Raw genomic sequence first — 22,560 nt, 5'->3', positions numbered from 1 at the left:
TAAATAGTGAGTCAAATTCCAATTGTAGATGTTCAGGTCAGAGTCATAATTTAAGATGCAGAAAGATATAGATTTATTTTTTCATATCACAGATGGATTTTGCAATCCTGGTGGCCAGAAAAAAAAATCATCTCTTATAAAATAAGCAAATTTCATCTGGAAGCCATTGCAAAAGGAAAAAATATGGAACTCCCACCAAGTTCTGTTTACAGTTTCTTTTCTGACTACAAACACACTTTATGAACAATATCAATTCTATATGAGTTTGCTTGGAATCAAATAATTCCTTTCTCTTTTGAAATGTTATTATTTTATTTTTAATTTTACCTCAAACCTTTTCATTCCTTGCATTTTATACACATGCACACATATACATATATACACATAAAAATTTGACAAAATCTCACATTTTACTAGGAATAGGGCAGTTTTTCTTAAGTTTCTTAATGAACAGTTAAACTGGTTTCACATCCAGACTGAAATTGATCCTATTATGATGCTTTAGTTAAACTGCTAAATTTTTCAGGATTTGCAATTGGTCCCCTAAAATGTGTACAAAAAATACTGGTTTTTGGTTTATCTTCCATATCATTCCTTCTGCTAGTTTATTTGTCAGATAAGCAACACTGCTTGAAGAAAACAGTGTTTTTGAGAAAAGCCACCAACAATATCAGCAGCATTAACCACTATAAGTTTTGATAGAATCTATGTATTTGTTTATTCATGCTCTGAAATTTTTCTTTGACATGGAAAGTTTAAATTATACTATTTTTATATGTGATGTTAATAATGGTTCATTGCATCCCAAATTATTTATTGAGCATATAGTATTTGCCAAACACTATTTCAGATCCAGGTGATACCACTATGAAGGAAAGGAGACAAAAAAAATTCTTTGCTTTTGTAGAGTTTAGGGGGTGGGGAGGAAACTAAACAAAAAGTAAGCACACAGTGCTTAAGGGTGAATTTTACAGAGAAAATTCAGAAAGAATAGGAAGTATGAGGAGTATGATCTCCTATTTATCTAGGGAAGACCTCACTGAGAAGGTGATATTTAAGCTGAACTCAAAGAAACTGAAGGAAGCAGACATAAGATATCTGAGAGGAAAATATTCTAGAGAGACTGGCAAGGGACAGAGGGCCTGAGGCATTTGGCTGCAGTGCAGCGATCAATGGAGACACAAAGGAAGGTGAGAGCAAAAGATTAACGGAGGGTCAGATCATACTAAGAGCTAAGGTGGCACAGTGGTAAAGAATCTGCCTGGGGAGCGGGGTTCAGGATTGGGAACACGTGTACACCCGTGGCGGATTCATGTTGATGTATGGCAAACCCAGTACAATATTGTAAAGTAATTAGCCTCTAATTAAAATAAATAGATTTAAAAGAAGAGGAATCTGCCTGTCCATGCAGGAGATGCAGGTTCAGGCCCTGGGTTGGGAAGATCCCTTGGAGAAGGAAATTGCAGCCCAACTCCGGTATTATTGCCTGGAGAATCCCATGGACAGAGGAGCCTGACGGGCTACAGTCCACGGGGTCGCAAAGAGGCAGACAGGACTGAGCGACAGCACACAGGCGCAGATTATAGTGCTTACAGATCTGTGGGCCTTATACTGATGGAAAGCCTCTGGAGATTTTTGAACACAGGAGTGAAATGAACTGACTTAAAAGATTTTTAAAAGATTGCACTGGCTTCTTTACTGGTTGAAGAAAGAGGAAGTCCAGAAATGAATCTATTGCCATTGTCCAAGAGATAGAAGTTGGTTGTTTGGATGAAGGTGATAGAAGGATGTGAGGGAAAGAGATAAGTCACAAGCTTTGCATGAGATCTATGGGAGAGTGAGATTAGGTGGAAAGAGAAGAGGTCCGAGGATTTAAGCCCTGGGGAGCTCCTCCATGTAGAGGTTGTGTGGCAGGGAGTGAAGTGTCCCAAAAGATAAGGAAATAGAGTTGTCAAAATTAAGACAAGTTAAACTGTGTTAAATACCCCTGATCAAGTAAAATAAAGCCTGAGAAACTGACCAATAAATTGAGCCACATGGATGTCACTGATGACCTTGACAATATCGTTTTAGTCAAGTAGAAATGATAAAAGTCTTATTGCAGGATTCAAGAAGAGATGGAGAGAAATGGAGACAGAAAATGTAGAAAACTTTTTAAAGTCGCTGGCTATAAAAGAGAATAGAAAAATATGGAGTTAGGCTGCAGTCTAATGAAGTGTTTTTAATGCGGAAATTATACTGTTGTATGCTGACTGAAATCATGCAGTGGGCACAAAGCAACTGATGATGACGCACGTGAGAGAGGACAGTTACTGGCGTAGACCCAGGGATGTAGAGAATGGACAGAGACTGGTATCAATCAAGGTTAGGGTTTTGCTAGGCAAATAAAATAAAGGGAGAAGGTGAAAGGAGTTGATTTTTTTTTAATGCAAGTTTATGCAAGGAGTGATTGCCATAATAGACCTTCTCTGAATCAGGAGGAGAGTGAGTGATTGTGAAAAGATTGCAAGTTCAGTGAATTTTGGGTCCTCCTGTGGCAACAAAAAATTATGGGAGTTGGGATGCTATAGCAAATGAGTTAGAAAGTTAAGAGGTGGTGGTCAGAAGGTGAGAACTTGAAACTGAGATTATGAAGAGGTGTGATTATTGATAATTATCAAGTTCTAGGTATAACTCTCCTATTGAGTGACTGAGAGAGGGTTGGGACCAAAAAAATTAAAAAGATTCAAGGAGCTGAGAGCACAAAGCATTGGATGGCTGTCTATGTGGGCTTTGAAACCACCAAGAATTATGAGAAAAATCATTGGAAGGAGTAACAGTGAGCCAAGAACTAAAATTTTCAAGAAATAAGAGGGAATTTAGTATATACAGAATGTTTAAAAGATGAGAAATGTCCTATTAAATGTAGCTAATGTTATCAGTAAACCCTCATAATATAAATATCTCAAGGTTAAATTTTTTCATTTATTAAGTAAAGATGTTTCTGAATGAGCAATAGTGATTTTTAAATCTAATCAGGCTATGCTAATGTCTTCAATCTTTCTTTAAAAAACTCTAGATTTGCTATAAAATAATAAGAGATGCTTCACTACACTGTGGGATCAGCTGAAGTCATTTTTTTTTTCCAACATAGATATGATACCTTAAGAACATTTTTCATCATAAATAGTTTATAAATGCACCACCCAGAAATACCTAGCACAGATATATACTACATGAACTACAATTTTCAATAAATAAAGACATGATTGCTCAAAAATAATCAGCTTATTCAAAGTAAATTAAGTTATTGTTGTCTTGGGTATTTCTATTTGACCTACATTTTAATTTTTGTTAAAGAATCATAAAAACTCTCAACTGCATGGCCCCCTAGAGGATTTATTGGAGTACTTAATGATAACATTATTATAATTGAATTACAGCCCCTTAAATCAGATGATCATGTTACCATTGCTGCGGGTGGACACACACTTCAAATCAAGGAGGCTCAAATATCGGACACTGGACGATACACGTGTGTGGCATCTAATGTTGCAGGTGAAGATGAGCTGGATTTTGATGTGAATATACAAGGTAATACTAATATGCTTAGTAAATGTAATTTCATTTGTATGATTTGGCAAAGCAATGACAAAGAGATTTGCCTTGGTTTGCTTTAGTATTTTTTTTTCTGTTGATAATAATATAAATTCATTATTGAAAACTTAGTCTCAAAAAAATAACAAAGCAGAAAATAATCCTGTCATTCAGGGTTACTTCTGCTATTTTTGTGTGTTTCCTTTTGATATATTTTTGTAAATCTGTATGTTATTTATAAATTGGAATCACCCAATACATACTTCTCTGTTACATTAGCTTTCCCCTAACGTTATATTGTAAAGTTTATCAGAATGCCAGAGTAACAGTATATCAGATTTTAAAGTAGTAAGACTTGGAATCTGATGACTTAGGCTCCTTCAAGCTTTGTGACTTGGTGGGTTACCTACATATTTTAAGCCCCTTTTTCTTCACTTTTAAAATTAACGCCTTGTAGAACTGTGAATACTAAATAAGATAAATTATTTTCTTAGTTCACGGTTCTCACCCAGAAGACTTTGAGAATGTCTCTTTATTTTTGTTAATACACTTTTTAATCTTGGCTACATAACTTCTTTGGCTTTCTTAATAAGACAAATCATTGGGAAATGCTCTATTGAGCCAATATTTTTTAATGGTTTCTTGAAATTAGTTTTCCCTGCTATGATCATATTCTTTAGCCATGTTTATTATATTAAGAGTAGGTCCTTCCTAAGAGCAGGACAATCTATCTTCTAAGTGCTAGATCCTTTGAACAGGAATGGCAAGCAGAACATGAGCACAACATTCTGAGCTCCATACTCTTGCTTTTTCACTGGAGAACCGGTTCTGACTTCGGTCTGCTACTTTTTATTTTAGCTATGGGCCGAGTTGGTAGGTGTATAAGTACTTGAAAATATTTTCACATTGTCTAATTTATTACATGTACAAATCGCTCTTGTGAAAATACGAGCCAAGCTCTTTCTTTAATGGATTGACACTGTCATTTCCATGAGTCCAAAATTTCATGTCTTTCCTCTGTAGTTCCTCCAAGTTTCCAGAAGCTCTGGGAAATAGGAAACAGGGTGGATACTGGCAGGAGAGGTGAAGCCAAGGACGTGATCATCAACAATCCCATCTCTCTCTATTGTGAGACTAACGCTGCTCCCGCGCCTACACTGACGTGGTATAAAGATGGCCACCCTCTCACCTCAAGTGAGAGAGTACTGATTTTGCCAGGTAAACACTGCTAGGAAGAGGGTGAAAATCTGAATCTCTGTCAGATGTACTTTTCATTTATTGAAGTGAAGTGAAAGTCACTCAGTCGTGTCCGACTCTTTGTGACCCCATGGACTATACAGTCCATAGAATTCTCCAGGCCAGAATACTGGAGTGGGGAGCCTTGCCCTTCTCCATAAGACCAGTCGAATTGATTGATTTTATGGCCACTGGTATCTATGTACCTTCAAGCTAGGAGAGTCTAGGCTGAAAATTTGACGTAGGATAGAACACCTTTAATTGTCAGATATACTATGGTCATTCTATCAAGTTAAAGTCTTTGGCTCCAAGTGCCTCCATTTTTCTATATAGTATGATGAAATAATCAGCTCTGTTTCTGTACATTATTAATGATAAATTCTAAAGTATATTTGCAAATAGTTACTACTCAGTTATTAAATGCATTTCTCATAAATCAATCATAAAGATTATTAGTTTAAGATATTTCAGTTATTACATGGTTTATGATGGAAAAAGAGATGTTTAAATTGTGGAATAATAATATTTTCAAGGCTTCTATTTACTTTTAGCAAACATTCAAATAGGCTTGTCAAAATTTATCAAACTATACATTTAAAGTCCAGTGCCCTCCACTGTATGTAAACTTTATCTCAAATAAAAGAACCTTGGAGTAAAAAAAAGAGACTAAATAGAAATGATGACCAGATATACTATGTGATCCTATATTGGATCTGAGCTTAGGAAAAAAATAGATATAAAAGATAGTATAATAATAATGAAATTTGAATATAGACTCTGGTTCAATAGTAGTTTTTTTCTTGATTCTACATATTGATCATTATACTATCATTCAGTTCAGTTCAATCGCTCAGTCGTATCCGACTCTTTGCGACCCCATGAACCACAGCACGCCAGGCCTCCCTGTCCATCCACCAACTCCCAGAGTCCACCCAAACCCATGTCCATCGAGTCAGTGATGCCATCCAACCATCTCATCTTCTGTCGTCCCCTTCTCCTCCTGCCCTCAATCTTTCCCAGCATCAGGGGCTTTTCAATGAGTCAGCTCTTTGCATCAGATGGCCAAAGTATGGGAGTTTCAGCTTCAACAACAGTCCTTCCAATGAACACACAGGACTGTTCTCCTTACTGGGTGGATCTCCTTGCAGTCCAAGGACTTTCAAAAGTCTTCTCCAACACCACAGTTCACAAACATCAATTCTTTGTCACTCAGCTTTCTTCACAGTCCAACTCTCACATCCATACATGACCCCTGGAAAAACCATAGCCTTGACTAGATGGACCTTTGTTGGCAAAGTAATGTCTCTTCTTTTTAATATGCTGTCTAGGTTGGTCATAACTTTCTTTCCAAGGAGTAAGCGTCTTTTAGTTTCATGGGTGCAATCACCATCTGCACTATTTTGGAGCCCATAAAAATAAAATCAGCCACTGTTTCCACTGTTTCCCCATCTATTTGCCATGAAGTGATGGGCCTGGATGCTATCATTATATAGGGATTATCCTTGTTTTATGAAATACAGATTTGTGAGTATTTAGGGGTAAAGGGGAAACATGTTAACAATTTGCTCTCAAATTTTATATATATATATGTAATCTTTTTCTAAATCATTTGAGAGTATTATATATTTATATATATATAAATAAAACTTAATATGTACATATATATGACAGAACTCAAACTAATGTATTGAAATATAAATACTTGATAAATATAGATAAAATTTTATATAAATATTGTGACTTTTCTCTGTTTGAAATTACACCATCATGAAAAGTTTGAAAATATATTATTCTTTGAAAATCATATGTATAATGGTATACTTTATACCTGTTATATCCTTGGCTATTATTTGCTCAAATCAGTCCTTGTCTCCAACAGTGTAAACTTCTTTTGTTGTTGTTGTTTGTTATCCTTTAGTCAGTATGTCATGTCTGACTCTTGGTGACCTGCTGGGCTCCTCTCACATGTGTTTAGAATTTTATGTAAAAGCAAGAAGTCACCACATAACAGCATTCCACATGGAACAAGAGCAGGGCATAGAGCAACATTCCTCCCTTGAGGAAAATCTACGCAAGCTCTTTAGTTCTCAGGAGGTCTCATTTATATGCTGGGTCACTTTTCAGTAATGCACTGTTTGGTATAAATGTGGTATGTGGGGTTAACACTGGAACACTGGATGAAGAGCCTTAAAAGAAAATGTAAGGAAGTCATTAGACCTGAAAAGTTATATCTCTGTTTATGACCACTTTCACTCTAAGATTTAGAGAAGTAAACATATGTATTGGGATCTGTTTTCAGGAGGGCGAGTGTTACAAATTCCTCGGGCTAAAGTAGAAGATGCTGGGAGATACATGTGTGTGGCTGTGAACGAGGCTGGAGAAGATTCCCTTCAGTATGACGTTCGTGTACTCTGTGAGTTTGTTTGTTTCTTTTTTGTTTATGATGCATTCTTTCACTCAAAAGTCTTTTGAGGGACTAATGTTTGCATGATGTCACACTCAGCATTTTAGAGACATAATCAGAAACTGATAATTCTCCCAGGGAATTGTCGTATACAAATTGAGAGCACCTTAGTTAGTACGCCTGAACTATCAAATAAGAAACTGGCTTAAATTTTTAAAGAGAGAGAGAGAGAATCACTGATCCATGAACCTGAAAACTCCCAGGCAGCAATCATGTCTAACTTCTGTGACTCAGAAGAGATCCACTGAACTTTATCTTGGCTTGCTTTTCTTTCCCAGTATTTACAACTGAAATCCTAAAATTGGATCTCCGTGGCTTTAATTGGCCAAACATGAGTCACATATCCATATCTGAACCAATTACAGAGGCCAAGAGGCCTCACTGCTAAAGCATAATTTATATGTCCACCCTTGGAACACAGACATGTTATGAATGCATGGACTGAGAGTAGAAGTATTGTACCTTTAAGGGAAAAGAGAGGGGATGGTAGTAGAAGCAGGAAAAAAGTAGATGTTTTCATTAGAAGGAGATAAGCTAGAGAAGTAGCAGTGGGAATGTATAGGAATCAGTTGGTATGAAAGTTTTTATAGAGGAAGTGATTAGGTTATATGAAGCGGTAGGCACTTATCCAAGAGTATAAGATGAAACAGATTTTTGTCCTGTGTGATTGAGAAAATTATAGAAAGAGTAATAAAAATAGAAGATTTAGGGAAACAACATGACTTGAGAAGAATGAAATCAGTGTTGTTTTGGATATGTCGAATTTAGCATGGTACCAAGATACTCAGGAAGATGTTGAAAGAGACATTGGAAATATGGAACTAAAACACAGGAGGGAGATTTGAACTAAGAATATAGGTTTGAAAGTTGTACACAAACAAGTGATATTCAGAGGCATGAGATTTTTCAACAGAAAGTGTTATAGATAGAGTAGAAGATCAAGAAGATCATTGTAGCATCATTTACAAGTAGGAGACAAGACAAAGAAAGTAAATTAGAGGAGCAACAATCTGAGGAGTTTATGTAACCTATGAAATCATAGAATCCAAGGCATAGAAAATGTTATCAAGAAGTGGGTTTAGTATGGAATGCTAAAGCAAATTTCAGTTCAGTTCAGTTGCTCAGTCATGTCTGACTCTGCGACCCCATGGACTGCAGCACGCCAGGCTTCCCTGTCCATCACCCACTCCCGGAGATGTACAAACTCATGTCCATCAAGTCAGTGATACCATTCAACCATCTCATCCTCTGTCGTCCCCTTCTCCTCCTGCCTTCAATCTTTCCCAGCATCAGGGTCTTTCCCAATGAGTCAGTTCTTTGCATCAGGTGACCAGAGTATTGGAGATTCAGCTTCAGCATCAGTCCTTCCAATGAGTATTCAGGACTGATTTCCTTTACAATGGATTGGTTTGAACTCCTTGCATTCCAAGGGACTCTCAAGAGTCTTCTCCAACACCACAGTTGCAAAGCATCAATTCTAAGGTGCTCAGCTTTCTTTATAGTCCAACTCTCACATTCATACATGACCACAGGATAAATCATAGCTTTGACTAGACGGACCTTTGTCAGCAAAGTAATATCTCTGCTTTTTAATATGCTGTCTAGGTTGGTCATAACTTTTCTTTCAAGGAGTAGGTGTCTTTTTATTTAATGGCTACAGTCACCATCTGGAGTGATTTTGGAGCCCAAGAAAAGAAAATCTGTCACTCTTTCCCCATCTGTTTGCCATGAAGTGATAGGACCGAATGCCAACGTTCAGTTTTCTGAACATTGAGTTTTAAGCCAGCTTTTTCACTCTCCTCTTTCACTTTCACCAAGAGGCTCTTTAGTCCTTCGTCGCTTTCTGCCACAAGGGTGATGTCCCCTATGTATCTTAGGTTATTATTTCTCTCAGCAATCTTGATTCCAGCTTGTGCTTCATCCAGCCCAGCATTTCACATGATCTACTCTGCATATAAGTTAAATAAACAGAGTGACAGTATACAGCCTTGACGTACTCCTTTCCCAATTTGGAAACAGTTCATTGTTCCATGTAGGGCTCTAACTGTTGCTTCTTGATCTGCATACAGATTTCTCAAGAGGTGGTCTGGTATTCCCATCTGTTTAAGAATTTTCCATAGTTTGTTGTGATCCATACAGTCAAAGGCTTTGGTGTAGTCGGTAAAGCAGAAATAGATGTTTTTTCTGGAACTGTCTTGTTTTTCAGTGATCCAATGGATGTTGGCAATTTGATCTCTGGCTCTTCTGCCTCTTCTAAATCCAGCTTGAACAACTGGAAGTTCTTGGTTCATATACTGTTGAATCCTAGCTTGGAGAATTTTGAGCATTACTTTGCTAGCATGTGAGTTGAGTTCAATTGTGAGGTAGTTTGAACTTTCTTTGGCATTGCCTTTCTTTGTGATTGGAATGAAAACTGACCTTTTCCAGTCCTGTGGCCATTGCTGAGTTTTCCAAATTTGCTGGCATATTGAGTGCAGCACTTTCACAGAATCATCTTTTAAGGTTTGAAATAGCTCAGCTGGAATTCCCAGGAGCTCACTGTGGCTCAGATCATGAACTCCTTATTGAAAAATTTGGACTTAAATTGAAGAAAGTAGGGAAAACCACTACACCTTTGATACAGGTATGACCTAAATCAAATCCCTTACACTTATACAGTGGAAGTGACAAATAGATTCAAGGGATTAGATCTGATAGACAGAGTGCCTGAAGAACTATGGATGGAGGTTTGTGACATTGTACAGGAAGCAGGGATCAAGACCATCACCAATAAAAAGACATACAAAATGCAAAATGGTTGTCTGAGGAGGCCTTACAAATAGCTGAGAAAAGACGAGAACCTGAAGGCAAAGGAAAAGAGATATATACCCATTTGAATGCAGAGTTCCAAATAATAGCAAGTAGAGATAAGAAAGCCTTCCTAAGTGATCAGTGCAGAGAGATAGAGGAAAACAATAGAATGGGAAAGACTAGAGATCTCTTCCAGAAAATTAGAGATACCAAGGGAAATTTTCATGCAAAGATGGGCACAATTAAGCACAGAAATGATATGGACCTAACAGAAGCAGAAAATATTAAGAAGAGGTGGCAAGAATACACAGAAAAACTGTATAAAAAAGATCTTCATGACCCAGATAACCATGATGTTGTGATCACTCCCCTAGAGCCAGACATCCTGGAGTACAAAGTCAAGTGGGCTTTAGGAAGCATCACTATGAACAAAGCAAATTTAAGGAAATGAAAACTAAAAAAGGTCATTTGGCTTTGAAACTAAAAAATCATTGGTGAAATTCAAAAGATCAATTTTTTTTTTTTTAGTATGGTGTGGTACTCAACCACAGAACAGAAGGATATATACTGAGCAAATAATCAGATAGAAAAGGAAACAAATATAGACTACACTTAGGAGATTTTGAAAAGGCAGGAAGACATGAAATTGAGTTGTAGGATAACAGCTTGTTTGAAATAATATCTTTCAGAGAGTTTTGAACTTGCTTATAGTTGAAGGAAAATGCTCCAACAGACAGGGACAGGTTAAAGTTTCTCGTGTGTGTGCAGATGGGAGGAAGGGACAAGATTGATGGAGCAAGTCTTAGAATAGGTGAAAAATGCAGTCAGGAAACCAAGAGGGGTCAACTAGGGTTCACTACCTTCCATGGTAGTGAACTGCCATCCCTTGAGATGGTGAGAAAGGATATGTGGGAACACATGTCAAATGTATTTAGTCCTTTCCTTAAGTATGAGAATAAGAGAAACAGTGGTTGGGTGGTATTTTGGGCCCATGGGAAACAGAGAACATTAGACATTTCCACCATGGGGAGGGGTGTGATAGACAGTCAAACATTGAAGTTGGAGCTACTTGGCTTCATCATTGCTTTCTGCACCCACCCTCATCAACCTGGGATCAGAGATTAAAAAAAAAAAAGAAAATTATAATGTGACCTAAGGGTGGGGAGGGAAGTCTGTGAGGGTGGTGCGGAAAGTTAATAATCAGTGTTAACCTAAATGGGAAGCAAACTTTGGAAGTCCAGGATAGGTGGGGAAGAAAAAAATAAACCCAAATTCACATAATTTTTATCAGCACCCTAATTTATTAATGTAAAATGTTACATCAGGATCATAGATTCTTCTTCAACTTTTGCTTCTTTCTTATCCCAAACTTTTAAAAATTGTCATAAAGTTAGAATAATTTAGAAAGGACTTTGCTTCCTGTCTTTTCTCTTTGTTTCAATCACTTATTAGTGCCACCAGTTATCAAGGGAGCAAATGGTGATCTCCCTGAAGAGGTCACCGTGCTGGTGAACAAGAGTGTGCTGATGGAGTGTTCATCCAGTGGCAGTCCCACACCACGGAGTTCCTGGCAAAAAGATGGGCAGCCCTTGCTAGAAGATGAGCGTCATAAATTTCTATCTAGTGGGAGAATTCTTCAGGTAACAGTAAACAATCTAATTTTAAAATAGCTATTTGACTTTGTATTTTATAATCACTGACTTTTTGCTTTTAAAAATAATTTGTACTGGTTTATAAATATTTGTGGACTTCCCTGGTAGCTCAGCTGGTAAAGAATCTGCCTGCAATGCAGGAGACCCCGGTTCGATTCCTGGGTCAGGAAGATCCCCTGGAGAAGGGATAGGCTACCCACTCCAGTATTCTTGCCTGGAGAATCCCATGGACAGAGGAGCCTGGTGGGCTTCAGTCCCCATTTATGAAAAAAACACATCATAAAAAGCATATAAAATACAATTATTCTTCCTCATTCTTTTCTCATTGTCACTGGTGACGACTGTTAACAGTTTTATGTGAATATTTCCAGAATTCATCTGTACATTCAACACACATACACCTAAATTTACTGTAATATGGCCTCTGTGTTAAAAATAAAATTATAAGTGAATTATTATAATCTTTTTATTGTATATTTCTGTTGATAATATTCTAGATGGTATAAAGTTCTGTGTAGATTAAAATTTGTCCTCTGTTGGCAAAGAGTTGATAATAATGGAAACCATATAAATATCCTGAATTACTATGCACTAATGGGTATGTCTTATTTTTTTCAAGTGTCCTAAAAGAAAGATAGGTACTTGTAGAAATAACACCAACTCTTTTGTTAGGACACAACTTAAGAAATTATTTCTCGAACATATTAATGATGTTCTGTAGGCCCAAGAATTTAAGCATCAAGGAATCCAACCCAGAACATATCTCATGGAGTTATTAAAAAAAAAAAAAAGTATGCGATTCACTGCTTATAAATAATCTTGAATTCTCTAAGTATCTTCTAAACATACAACCTCTAACTAAATGCTTAAATATTTCTGTTGGCTAGAGCTAAAAGATATGTAGATCGATAGAAATGTCTGCATAATTTAAAAACATAGCTACTATATTAACTCTTTGCTATGTAAAACAAACCACTTCGAACAGCTTAAAACAATAGGGATTTATTCAGCTCACAAGCCTTCTGGTTGAACGGGTGATTTCTGGTTTGGGCAAGGCTTACTCAAGTGTCTACATACTATGGGTTGAATTTAGTGGCTCTGCTGATCTTAGCTGGGCTCTGGCACGTTTCTGGGGCCTCAGTTGCAATAACTAGGATGACCCTTCCCATGTGATCTCTCACCTTCCAGCCAGCTAATCCTGGTTTCCTCACAGAGTGGTGGCAGGCTTCCAGATGAGTGAGGGGAAGCGCATAAGGCCTAGGTTTGAAATGGAACACGGTCACATCCATCACACTCTGCTGGTCAAAGCTGGTCACAAGGCCAACACAAATTCTACATCTTTATCCTACTTCCTGATGGGAGGAATTTCCAGTGATGTAGTCACATGGGCAGGGATATAGATGGGGAAGTGGCAGAAGGACTTCGGACTTTTCTTAGTCAATATGCCAGTATGTACAAAATTGCCTTTTCTGATTAGAAATCTTTATAAATATTTATTTAACTGACCTCATAAAAACCAGCATCAGCCATGGTACATACAAAAATTCTTTATTATGTTTATCTGGTATTAACTAGGAAGAATATGGATTGTTTATTCTTAAAATTGACAAGTTGCTTTCTAAAAAGTTTTAGTTGAAATTGCTTCATTTTTCCCTTTAGGTTCTAAATAGTCAAATAACAGATATCGGCAGATATGTGTGCGTTGCTGAGAACACAGCTGGAAGTGCCAAAAAATATTTTAACTTCAATGTTCATGGTAAGAGCTCAGTTCCAAAAACATCTGTTAGAGTATGCTTGAAAAGGCAGGAAAACTGTGTTTTAGATTATGTAGGCTTATTTCCTATTTTTTAACTTGAACATGTGTGGAGCCAGCATTCATTCAATCTTTCCCCTTCTTTCTTTCTTACCACAGCTTGTGGGATTTATAAAGTACAAATCTTTTAGGAAGACTGTTTTTATATTATTTCAGTCCCCTAAGACAAAGTAGTTACTCCTACTTATTTGAAAGTAAAAAAAAAAATCAAAATTTGAAATCCCAAAGAATATAAGTTTATATGAAGTAAGAACCAAAAATAGCTCTTCGACTCATGAAAATTTACCCACTGGGCCTGATTGGAACCAGTTTCTATCCTCAGTTATAGAATTCATGTTGAGTTACACCCTCCAGAACTTAATACACTCCCCAAGGAAGAAAAAGTCACTTTGTGTAGTTAAATAATTCCTAAGAACCATCCATACATCTAATTCATTTATCAGATTTTAAGTTTTCGATAAATGCTAGACACTCCATAAATACTTTTTTTTTTTGCTTTTGCTAAAAATGCTGTTGGATGTCAACCATAAATAATTTTATTTTCATGACACACAGCTGCTTCCAGAATATTAAATTGGAAATGGTGAACAATTATTGTAACAGATTTTCTTTAACTGTTTGATTCACATGGCTCAGCTGGTAAAGAATCTGCCTACAATGCAAGAGACCTGGGTTCTATCCCTGGGTTGGGAAGATCCCCTGGAGAAGGGAAACGCAACCCACTCCAGTATTCTGGCCTGGAGAATTCCATGGACTGTATAGTCCATAGGGTCCCAAAGAGCCAGACACGACCAAGCAACTTTCGCTTACTCTCACTCTATGTGATTCATATACCAAATTCTAGCTCATTTTGAAAATAGCAGAAATTTGACATTAGTCAAACATTTCTTCTTTCAAAAGACTTTTATTTAGCACGATGGATATTCTTTGTGGTGCGATATGTAGGAAGTATTGACGTCTAGCAACGTCTGGTACTGATGCCGTGTAACAGATTTGAGGCAGTGCTATCTCTGCAGTCCCAGTGCTTAGAAACTTTTGTTGAGTAAATCTGACCAAAATGGTAATAATGTATTATGATTTCCCAGAAAGAATTAAATAATAATAATCATTGTGAAAGTATACGTTCTAATCGATAAAGTACAGTAGAATAAATGTTGAAAAATAAAAGTGTTGATTATTTTTCCTGATTCCCCAAGGCAGGATTCGTTTTTCTTTCTTTATGTGGTCAAAAGCATCGTGTAAAACCCCCAGTTTTAGTAGTTACAGACGCTACCTTATTATCTTTATATGTCTGTATCTTCACCTATGTCTTATAACTGTATTATAAATGCTGTAGACAAATGGTTATTTCTTATGGACCTTGGTCTTCCTAAACCTAAAGACATGGTAGTTGGTAAATAAATATTTGTTGTCCCTTGATTATATTTCCTTCATATCCAGTTTCTTTTCTTAATGTACAGCAGAATCATCTGAATTGGGGACCTTGCATGAATTGAGAGGCAGCTGCCGTTAGTGTTTACTGTTAAGAATGGGACAGGAGGGGTCTCTTCTTTTGCCAGTTCACGGTGTCTTGATCTCCTGACTGCAATAGGAATCCACACTTCATATTGGATTAAATCCTGGAAAATCCATGTAGGGGAGAAACCATTTAAATTGCTTCCCTGAAACCATACCATTTGTTTTCCAACAGTGCTTGTTCTTGCTGGTCTCTAACCTTCAGTCTGTTGACCTCCAGTGTTTTCCAACCCTCTGTGTCTTTGCTTTCCTTCACATCCAGCTTGACCTTCGTTGACCAGCGTATCAATTACTGCTCTTAGCCCATGTCTTCTCAGTGTTCTTGCTTAATAAAAGCTCAGCTCCACATATAGCAACGCAACATACTAACTGCTTGATCCCTACAAGATGATGTGCTGGGTGTTTTTATTTATGTTATTTTACTTAATTATCTCAACCCCAGGTGGTTGGTCCTATTATATATCTCTTTTATGGATGAAAAAGATGAGCCTCTGTGAGATAAAGTAACATGGCCAAAGTTACACAGCTGGCAAATACAACACCAGGATTTTAACTCAGGTAGTCTGATTCCAGAGGCTTTAAGCCTAGCTGCTTTTCTGTATTACCTCTCAACTGAATTCCATACCTATACCCAGGTAGGTAACCCTGGCTGGAGAAACTCTTGGCATCAGGAATATTGGCGTTATAAATTCACAGGTGCTGCTTGAAATAAGCCCTTTATACTGGCTGGGGCGCATCCTTATGTCTCTACTTCAGAGAGACCCTCACACCTTCTCGAACGTCAGATGGCCCCTGTCTCAGCTCGGGCAGCCATTAACAAAATACCAGAGGCTACGTGGTTAAACAACAGGAGTTCACTTTCTCCCCAGTCTGGAGGCTGGAAAGTCCAAGATCAAGGTTCCAGCAGGATTCAGCTTTGATGAAGGCTCTCTCTGGCTTGCAGACGACCAGTTTGTCCTCATGAGGCCCTTCCACGAGCACACATGGACAGAAAAAGCAAGGAAGCTTTCGGCTGTCTTATTTTTATAAAGACAGTAATCTGGTGGGATCAGGTTTATGACCTTTATGACGTCATTTATGTTTCAACTCTTCCTTTAAGTCCCCATCTTCACATACAACCACACTGAGAGTTAGGGTTTTAGTATATGAATTTTGGGGGGACGCAAACATTGAGTCAATCACAGCCCACCTCTCACTTTCAGTCAATACCCTTACGTCCTGTCTTACAGGGAAAAGAGAAGGCATATTGCAGAAACCACTTCTAATTCCTGCCATCAAATTGACAATATCAGCTGTGTCTGATATTGCCATTTCTTCTTTCCTTCTGTTATAACACAGAATGGAAGAGTTCCTCTGCCTTCCAAAGGCTGACTTGGCCCTAGATCCCTGCCACTACCCCCTCAGAAATCCCACAGTCTCCTCTCTTCCTCTCCAGTATTGAAATTCACACTTTTACTGGCTCTTTCCCAAGAGCACTTAAATTTACTTCTCTCTTCCCTCTTAAAAAATAAAAATAAGAAACTCTCCCTTGGACCTAGTATTTCCCTTCAGCTGCCTCCCTCTCTTTGCCCCCGATTTCAAAACAACCTTCTCTAATCACTGTGTATATTTACTGTCTCCATCTCCATCTCCTCACTCCTGCTCACTCCTCCCACCGCTACTCACCAGATTTCACCCCCACAACTCCAATGAAGCTGCTCACTGAATTCACGAAATGACATCAAAAATCCAGTAGGCATTTTCCAGGCTTTATCTTTCTTTCTTTTGAGCATTTGACATTCTCTAGCATTTGACCATCTTTTTCAAAATTTATCTTCCTTTGGCTTATGTGACACCTACACCCCTTATTTGTATCTTTCCTTTCCAATCTCTCATTCTGTTTGCTTTGTTAGTTCCTCCCTTCCTACTTGACTATTACTCCTTATTTTTCTAAGCCCTCAACTTCATTTCTTCAAACTCTTCCTCACTCATCATGTGAGCTCATGAATCTCCAAATTTCAGATACCATTTATGTGTGGATAGTTTGCAAAGTTTTATCTCCAGCCAGGGCCCCCTCAGGAACTCTAGACTCTTCTATTCAGATATTTACTTCTTATCAATACAAACGTGTGATAGTCACTCGTAAAACCATATGTATGTAACTGAGCTTATTCCCTTTTCTCCAGAATGTGTTCCTCCTCCAGGGATCTGTGTCTCAGTAAAGGGAATCACCATCTTCCCACTGTTGAAGCCAGGAAAAAGAATGTCATCCTTGATTCCTCCTCCTCCTTAAACCTCACAGCTAAAGCATTGAGTCCTGGATATTCTACCCACAAAACACCCTCGATCCACTCACTCTTCTGTTCTTTCCGACACCATCCTGAGCATAGCACTATAATCTTTTGCACTTATCACAGCAATAGTCACCTAACTGGTCTTTCTGAGTTCCTTTTAGCCTTCTCACCAGTCCCCTCCACTGTGGCCAGATTGGTATCTTTTAAGTGAATTTTTGAGTAAACCATTCTTCTGCTTTCCTTTCCTTGGGCTATATTTCAGTATTCTTAATGATGCCCAGAAGAACTTGTAGGACTTGATCCTACTTAGTCCTTACATCTTGTCTACTCTCCAGCCTAACTCCCCAACAACCTCGCTCTTCAAACTCTGGTCAGGTCAGCCTTCTGGTGCCATATTCTTTTCCCCATTTGGACCATTGTATATGCCATGCCGTCTTTCTGGAAGATGCCCCCATTTTCTGTCTTCTTGGAGAACCCCATGGACAGAGGAGCCTGACAGGCTACAGTCCACAGGGTCACAAAGAGTCAGACACGACTGAGCAACTAAGCATGCACACTTGTATTTACAAGGCAGTATCAGATGGTGGCTAAGAACAGGGCTCTAAAGCCAGACACCAATCTCTCCCAGTAACTGTGAAAGCTTAGGCAAGATGCTAACCTCTCTCTGTCTCAGCTTCCTCATCTATAATAAGAGGATAAGAACTGTATCTAACACATAAGTTTTAGGAGCTTTCAAAGAAATGGCATTATGAAGTGTTTAGTGCCTGGCACAGCATAACCACTGAAAAAAATGTTATCTGTCACTTGTTTCCTCAGAGTCACTACCACCAAATTATTCTTTATAGATATAATCTGTTATATTTTGTACTGCATCAGCACTTAGCACAGCATCTGAAGTAAGTATAAATGAATGGTCATGAAAATTAGTGATCAAAAATTTGATAGTAATATTTAAAAAGCAATTTTGTCATTCTGATCTTTTTTTATTTGTTTTTGATGCTGTTTTAAAGTCCCAATCTGAATATAATATGTAGAGATAATAATATATAGAGAGAGTATAATATAAAAATAGAGTGTTACATTCTTTATCTCATGTCTTACTGTCTTCGCTAGCCTGAGCAAGACCTATCTCTGCCTTTATTAATCTATCCATTCATTCATGTATTCACTCATTTTTAATGCCCATTCCTCACTTCTATTCCCACCCCATCTGCACTTCGGAAGTCATTTGAATCCATAATGTTATTCCTTCACTATGCCTGTGTTCTTATAAAAACATCTATTGTTCCATAAACGTGTGTTTTAATGCATAATTGTCATTGCATTATTAATCTTTTTTTTACTCCACTTTTTTCTGTACTGCTTTGCTTTTGGAATTCTTTTTTGGTGTTGAACAATAAGACGTTATATTGTTTATTTCTTAAACTTTTTGCTCATCTTGAAAGTCATTTATTTTTACATTGTTGAAATTACCTGTATAATTTACAAATAGATGACACCCTAAAATAAAATGTCTAGTATTACTATAAGCAAGAAAATAAAAACTTTAAGGGTGTAATATTAAAAGCCAGAATATTCAAATATATTTAATAAAAAGCAGTATTAGATCTTTGTACATTGACAAAGCCATATTAAGAACTTCCAACATTTTACAAATAAAATGCACAATAATTCTGCCTTTGAAAATTCTAGTATTTTCTTTCAACTGGGGAAAACAAAACTGATGTACGTGAATTTGATGAAGGCGTTAGGGAATTCAAAGAAGAAAGGTAAATAATTAGTATCATTAACTCAGTGCTTTAGCAGAGTACAGTGGTTAGGCTTATATTAATAAATTGGATATGTGTTATTGATAATATCATTTTTCACTTTAATATGTTTAATATTAACATATTTCACTTTTAATATATTTACTATTATAGTTCCTCCAAGTGTCATTGGTCCTAACCCTGAAAATCTCACTGTTGTGGTGAACAATTTCATCTCTTTGACCTGTGAGGTCTCTGGTTTTCCACCTCCTGATCTCAGCTGGCTCAAGAATGAACAGCCTATCAAACTAAACACAAATGCTCTCATTGTGCCTGGTAAGGAACTTAGTACTCTTTTAACGTAGGTGACACTTTCTCATTTTTCTTTATTTTTAATACAAATGGAATTTCAACTTAGTCTCTTTCCAGACTTTTGTCTTGCTACATTCATTTGTTCACGTTAAATGCCTCTCTAGCCATTTGGGGCCCTTAGGATGAAACTGTGTAGACTTTTATGAGTTAAGTGGGAATGTACAGCAACAAGGCCTGCTTCAAAAAATTATGAAATTTAGGAACAGAACTGCTTACTAATCCTTTGGGGATGATAAGTTTATGAAATAGTGCTTTCATTGGATAAATTCACTGGTTGTTTTTAATCAGTACTAAAGCTCCTGGAGGGTAGATAAATTGGCTAACAGATGATAGCCACTTCCGTACTGTGGGAGATTTAAACCAGAAATACTTAACTTATACTGACTATAGTAAAATTATTGTTTACTCAGAAGAATCTGTATGAAACAGTTTTGTTATCCACATTTGGTTACTGGAGATAAATTTTTATTAATTTCTTCTTTTGGAAGGAAGTAGAGTAAGTAATGGGCTTACCCGGTTGCTTAGATGGTAAAGAGTCTGCCTGCAGTGTGAGAGACCTGAGTTCAATCCCTCAGGTGGGGAAGATCCCCTGGAGAAGGGAATGGCAACCCACTCCAGTATTCTTGCTGGAAAATTCCATGGACAGAGGAGCCTGGTGGGTTGTAATCCATGGGGTCACAAAAAAGAGTCAGACATGACTGAGTGCCTAACACTTTAAATTTCAGAGTAAGTAATAATGAAAGGATCCAAGGAAACGGATTAAATTCTTTCATTTTGTATATGAAATGCTTCTATTAATATATATAGATTTCTCTCTAAGGGAAAGGATATATTTTGTCATTTATCTTATTGATAAACTCGTTATTACAACAATTTCTATACCACTCTTCAATTTGCGTTATATTTGCCCACAGGTGGTCGAACTTTGCAAATTATCCGGGCCAAGGTATCTGATGGTGGTGAATACACTTGTGTAGCTATCAACCAAGCTGGGGAAAGCAAGAAAAAAGTTTCCCTGACTGTTTATGGTTTGTTTATGCTCTTCTCATACGAGTCTTTAATTTTCAAACTGGTATTAGCTATTTTCTATCTGAGCATCTTAATGGAAAAAACAAAACCTCTGTTTTTTTATTTTCTTCCTTCAGTGCCCCCAAGCATTAAAGATCATGGAAGCGAATCTCTTTCTGTAGTTAATGTAAGAGAGGGGACCTCAGTATCACTGGAGTGTGGATCGAATGCTGTCCCGCCTCCAGTCATCACCTGGTATAAGAATGGACGGATGCTAACAGAGTCTGCTCGGCTGGAGATTTTGGCCGATGGACAAATGCTGCGCATCACAAAAGCTGAGGTGCATCTTTTATTCTTGTTTGTGTGTCGTGCGTGACTCCTTGGTGGGATTATGGAAGACAGAATTGGAAGCTGTATCTTTCCTTTACTACACTAAAAATTGTCATTAAAAAAAATAACATCATCAATGCCATTCCCTTCATTTTTTCATTTAAAAGAAAAAGCAGGATTGTAGAAAGCAATTAGGACTGGGGCATTCGAGCATAAAGATGACTGATGATTTAATCTACACTCGAACAGTGTGATTGGTCATCTGTAACTTAATGGAACACATACAATAGTATCTTTTTCTTTTAGGTATCTGACACAGGCCAGTATGTATGTAGAGCTATAAATGTAGCAGGACGGGATGATAAAAATTTCCACCTCAATGTATATGGTGAGCATCTGCCTCTAATACAAGTCTTTTTTTCCCCCAGATATGCAAATGAAAGAAAGTGTCCTGAATTAACTTAATGAGGACACATGATTTTCTTCTTTCTTTTTACAGTGCCACCCAGTATTGAAGGGCCTGAAAATGAAGTCACTGTGGAGACAGTCAGCAATCCTGTTACTTTAACATGTGATGCTACTGGAATCCCACCTCCCTCCATAGCATGGTTGAAGAACCACAGACCCATAGGTAATGAAGCTGTGCATTTCTTATGATTGTTTTCTTTTGCACCTCATTCATTAGGTTAATAAACTAGCACACGTTCAGTATTGTGCACATAGCTATGTTTAGTTCAGAAAGCCTAATGTACTATAATATAAACCTACAAAAGAGTCTGCATTTTACAGAGATTTTTCTCCTTGTCTTTTTCAAAAAATAAGGCTGTCCTTTCAAATCAAAGTACAAAGGGAGGACCTTTAAGAAATACATTTATCACATAAAGTCAGACATTTTTATGGTGAATTGTAGAGATGTTAAAAGCTTTTTTATGATTTGCTTTGTTTCTACCGCTAGAAAATTCTGGCTCACTGGAAGTTCATATTTTGTCTGGGGGAAGAAAACTCCAAATTGCCAGGTCCCAACATTCAGATAGTGGAAACTATACATGCATTGCCTCAAATATGGAGGGGAAAGCACAGAAACATTACATTCTTTCAATTCAAGGTATGTGGGGTACACTCGAATCTGTCTTCAGTTTCCTTATTCCATTCTTTTTATACTACAAAATAAGTGTATATCTAAACAGATCATTTATAATTGATTCAAAATATCTCTTTTGTGTGTTTTGGATATTGTAGTCTTTTCAGTTTATTGAGATTTAAGTGATGTAAAGAACCATATAATTTTAGAGTACACAGCATAATGATTTGACTTACAAAACATCTTTTTTTAAAATATTTTGTTTTATGTGGACCATTTTTTTAAGTCTTTATTGAATTTATTACAATATTGCTTCTATTGTTTTATGTTCTGGTTTTTCGGTCACGAGGCACAAGGCATTTAAGATCTTAGCTTCCCAGGCAGGGATCAAACCTGTACATCCTGCATTGTAAGGTGAAGTCTTAACCACTGGGCCACCAGGGAAGTTCCCAAAATATCTTTAGATAAACAAAAAATACTGTGAATTTTCTGTCCTACATTTACTGGTAGGTAGTGTTTTCATGAAAATGGACATAAATGTGAAGAACAGTAGAAATTTCAAAATCTATTTTTTCATGTGTCCTGAAATGTGTACCTTCCTATGGTGTATTTACTTGTTCACTTAAAGCTGGAATAACTTATTTTGATACTAAGCCTATAGAGTCTCTTTCTATTTATATAGATAAGTAAGATTTATCTCAT

The 22,560-nt window shown here is 37.2% G+C and overlaps 1 protein-coding gene across 3 annotated transcripts in view; it reads left to right on the top strand.

Annotated features, from left to right (window-relative positions):
• Nucleotides 1-22,560, top strand: part of HMCN1 (hemicentin 1) — a 541,857-nt gene that overhangs the window by 392,005 nt on the left and 127,292 nt on the right. For all 3 annotated transcript variants that reach the window (XM_010853073.1, XM_010853072.1, XM_010853074.1), the window contains exons 53-63: nt 3,423-3,573; nt 4,600-4,794; nt 7,112-7,225; nt 11,519-11,706; nt 13,378-13,474; nt 19,242-19,403; nt 20,354-20,467; nt 20,585-20,787; nt 21,084-21,165; nt 21,277-21,408; nt 21,733-21,882. In XM_010853073.1, the coding sequence (XP_010851375.1) occupies nt 3,423-3,573; nt 4,600-4,794; nt 7,112-7,225; nt 11,519-11,706; nt 13,378-13,474; nt 19,242-19,403; nt 20,354-20,467; nt 20,585-20,787; nt 21,084-21,165; nt 21,277-21,408; nt 21,733-21,882 (1,588 nt within the window). The remainder of the gene's footprint in view (nt 1-3,422; nt 3,574-4,599; nt 4,795-7,111; nt 7,226-11,518; nt 11,707-13,377; nt 13,475-19,241; nt 19,404-20,353; nt 20,468-20,584; nt 20,788-21,083; nt 21,166-21,276; nt 21,409-21,732; nt 21,883-22,560) is intronic.

Source organism: Bison bison, unplaced genomic scaffold (assembly GCF_000754665.1).
Source record: "Bison bison bison isolate TAMUID 2011002044 unplaced genomic scaffold, Bison_UMD1.0 scf7180017864322, whole genome shotgun sequence".
NCBI lineage: Eukaryota > Metazoa > Chordata > Mammalia > Artiodactyla > Bovidae > Bison > Bison bison.
This window is presented reverse-complemented; position numbering and strand designations above follow the sequence as displayed.